The following is a 3618-nucleotide window of genomic DNA, read 5'->3' as shown; positions in this document are numbered from 1 at the left end:
GTGTGTGTGTGTGTGTGTGTGTGTGTGTGTGTGTGTGTGTGTGTGTGTGTGTGTGTGTGTGTGAGTCTTTCATGCTTTGTCAGTGCTCTGATGTAAATGTGATTTTTCTCATGCTAATGTCTGATGAAAGCGTTTCTGTGTTTCTGATAAATGGCTTTACTCGCACACCTGCACACGTCTAATGGCATTCAGGTGTTCACGTCTCTATTCTCCCGCGCCGCTCTTTTGTTTCTGACCTGTAGCTCTGATTGATGAAGGTTAAACGGGTTTTTTCCTCTCTGAGCGTTACTGCGCCCAAAATAACCACAATCAAAGGTGTCGCCTCTTTCAGTCGAGTTATTATCGCACGACAACAAACGCATTTCAATGTGCTTCCGGTGCCATGTGTGTGTGTGTGTGGGTGTGTGAGCGCTGAATAATGAGCAGATATTGTGTGTGTGAATCAAACAATCCCTGAGATGACAGAATGCACGTAGAGTTTCAATTCTACACTCTTATCTGCTACTTTTGTAGGGAATTCACAAATACACAATTTTCCAGTCTTTTACATTCAAATATGTTGTTCAGTTCAGGCGTGAGCGATTATCTGCAGTAAAGAGCAAAGGTAACACTTTACAATACGGTGGCACTAATATGCATTAATTCATGCTTAACTAATGCACAGATAATTATATAAATAAGTAATTAATATTAAATTGTGGAAATGATAAAAATATACATTTTACAATCAAAATGTTTTTTTTTTAAATCCTTAAAATTTTCAGACACAAATGCCAATGCTTCCAGATGCATCTGCTGATGTGAAACACAAAACCCTTGTGCATGTTCGTCTCCGTCATGCATCATGCAGAAACACTCCTAACATCAAACATTTCTACGTGAGAGACACGAGAGAGAGAAGTCAGGTCAGGAACGGCGCTGAGAGGGTCGAAGCGAGCCATTTCTCCGAGAGAGCGATCGCTCAAAAGCATCTGTTCATCTGCAGAAACGCAGCCGCTTTAATGAGAGTCTCTGTTAAAGCTCCCAGGTGTCATTTCTGTGAGCAGCTAAAATAACCACACTTTTACAATTCCAATAGAAACCTGAGTCATGTTTGACAAATGCAAAACTTTCTGAGCTGAACCGTGACGAAAATGTCACTGATTTGGGCTAAAAAGTTACGGTTCCATATACAGTCAAACCGAAATGTATTCAGACAGCTTCAACATTTCTCACATTATATCAGTTTATTGGCTATAGTTTAGAAAACGGTACTAAAATATGAGAAGAGCTCAGAGTTAAACTGTGTCAGAACAAACTCATCTTGATAATGTCAGATAACTTTGATAGAAAGGTATGTAATGAATTCTGTTGAATAGCTGTCAGCTGTTAAATTTAAGAACACAATTAGATAAAACCAATTAATTACCAAGCAGTGCTTCATTCTGTTCAGTCTGTGGTGTAAAAAGATCACATTAGCAATTAAAGAATAACACTGAAGCAAAACATGCTCAGCTCAAAGTGTCTGAATCATTTTTGGTCCGGTAGTCCACTGTATGAAGAATTCTTGGGTGTAATTTGTCACAGTTTACTTTATTTTGCTATCCTCACTTACATAAATGAACTATAGTGTCCTGCACCCACTAGTAAACAAATATCAAAAATGATATCTGCTGTCTGAATAATTTTTGGTTTGACTGTAGATATGATGTAATGTCAGGATTTCTTTTCCTGGGCAACCTGAAATAAAACTGTCAATCACCGCAAGCGGCCAATTAATTAAAGAGAGGAGGAGTGGGCGGGGCTCACTTCAGAGGGAGGCGGGTGCTGTGGATTTGATTGACAGCTTGACATCAGAGCCATTAGCGGAATGGAAATGTGAGGTCAGGATGAAAGATAATGATATGCTGGTTTTTAGACGCGCCATTAAAGTTTCTATTGAGCGCACACACACTTATACTGAAGGAACGGCTTCGATTCTTGTCGATCCTGAACGCTTTTATGCATGATATACTGAGAGATACAGGAGCAGAGGTCGGATGTGATTGACGTGTGCCGTTGTTCAGAGAGAAGAGAGGACAGGAAAGCGCTGGATTCTGACATTTCTCACGGCACAGGAATCAGTCACAACTACACTCTTAAAAGTAAAGGTGCTTCACAATACCATAGAAGAACCTTTTTGTCTAAATGGTATTCAGAACGAACCTTTAACATCTGCAGAACCTTTCAGTTTCACAAAAGCTTCTTTGTGGCGAAAGAAGGTTCTTCAGATTATTAAGAATGGTAAGAAAGAGATGGTTCTTTGTGGAACCAAAAATGGTTCTTCTATAGCATCGCTGCGAAGAACCTTTGAAGCACCTTTAATTTTAAGAGTGTAACACCTCAGACGTGTGTAAGCCAATTCTGATTCAGATTTTTTTCAAGGACTACTGTTATGGTGTTTAATATTTTAAAACGTCCCCCTTTTTTATCTACAGTGCTTTAATTTAGTTTTTATTTCATTCTTATTATTATTTTAAAGTCTCCATCCCAAATCCCTTTCATTGTGTATAAAAGAGCTGATCCGTTCCATGCAATGAAAGGATGATCAAAAACAGATGTTTCACAAAAGAAAACAGGTTTGCAATGTCACAATCAGCATGTTTACAAGGACAACAATATTCCTATTTTAACACGCTTAAGACAATACTCAAAAAACAGAGATTTTTGATTGCATAATCCGGCTAAAGTCATACTCGAAGAAAACACAAATCGAATTAAGACATGTGGAGTATTCCTATTTTAGTCGCATTACTGAAGTGCAGAATAGACATGTACACACCTTAATCACATTATTACCGTCGTTTAGGACTTTTCGCTGCATTTTGCGACAGGATACACACACGGCAGTGCTCAACCGTTTGACGGCAAACAAAAGAGCATGGCTTTAATAACGCCGTCGTCTGTTTGCATGTATAGCATGACAAATAATTAACTGCACTTGAAGCTTTCGTAAAATTAAAAATGAAACACCCAAAACTGTATATGGCATCATACGAAGAAGAACTATACGTGAAATTTATAAGGGGATGTCGGATGGGGAAGTAACGACATGTGCCATTAATCGATCTATACACTATAATGTAAAACGGGAACATTAAAGGAATATTCTAAAAGCAGCTTATCTAAACACCTTAATCATAATATTGTCTTATTCAGAATAAGATCGCAGTATTCCTTCAAAAGCACTGTGCTTTTATTATGACATCCGCCCACAGTTGATTAGCATAAGCCCCGCCCCTTACCTGAGCTTGCCCTCTGATGGCACCTCATGGGGCGGATCCTCACATCGCAGCCGAGACTCCGCCTCCAACAGGTACACGGACACACACTCCTGCAAAACACCAGCGAGAACAACAGCTGAGAGTGCAGTCCGAGTCATTAGTCGTGATTAGACATGTGCAGGTAATCGGTAATGCGATATATCACGATAATGAATATGCACGATATTGTTATCATGGGCACTTCAAAATACCGTTTTTTTTTTTGTACAAATTATTAATTTTTTTTAATGCATTTTAAGAATACTTTTCCCATCAACTGGTCACAATGCACAACACCGCTGTATGCTGTGTCAAAGACGCATGTGCTGTCATGTAA

At 39.0% G+C, this 3618-nt stretch overlaps 1 protein-coding gene across 1 annotated transcript in view; it reads right to left on the bottom strand.

Moving 5' to 3' along the window:
- LOC107557645 (cGMP-dependent 3',5'-cyclic phosphodiesterase-like) overlaps positions 1 to 3400 on the bottom strand; it is a 24443-nt gene extending 21043 nt beyond the window's left edge. Inside the window, exon 1 of the mRNA XM_016241122.1 lies at positions 3264 to 3400. Coding sequence (XP_016096608.1) covers positions 3264 to 3400 — 137 coding nt within the window. The remainder of the gene's footprint in view (positions 1 to 3263) is intronic.
- Between the last annotated feature and the right edge of the window lie 218 nt (positions 3401 to 3618).

This window comes from Sinocyclocheilus grahami, unplaced genomic scaffold (assembly GCF_001515645.1).
Source record: "Sinocyclocheilus grahami isolate Dianchi unplaced genomic scaffold, SAMN03320097.WGS_v1.1 scaffold613.1, whole genome shotgun sequence".
Classification (NCBI taxonomy): domain Eukaryota; kingdom Metazoa; phylum Chordata; class Actinopteri; order Cypriniformes; family Cyprinidae; genus Sinocyclocheilus; species Sinocyclocheilus grahami.
This window is presented reverse-complemented; position numbering and strand designations above follow the sequence as displayed.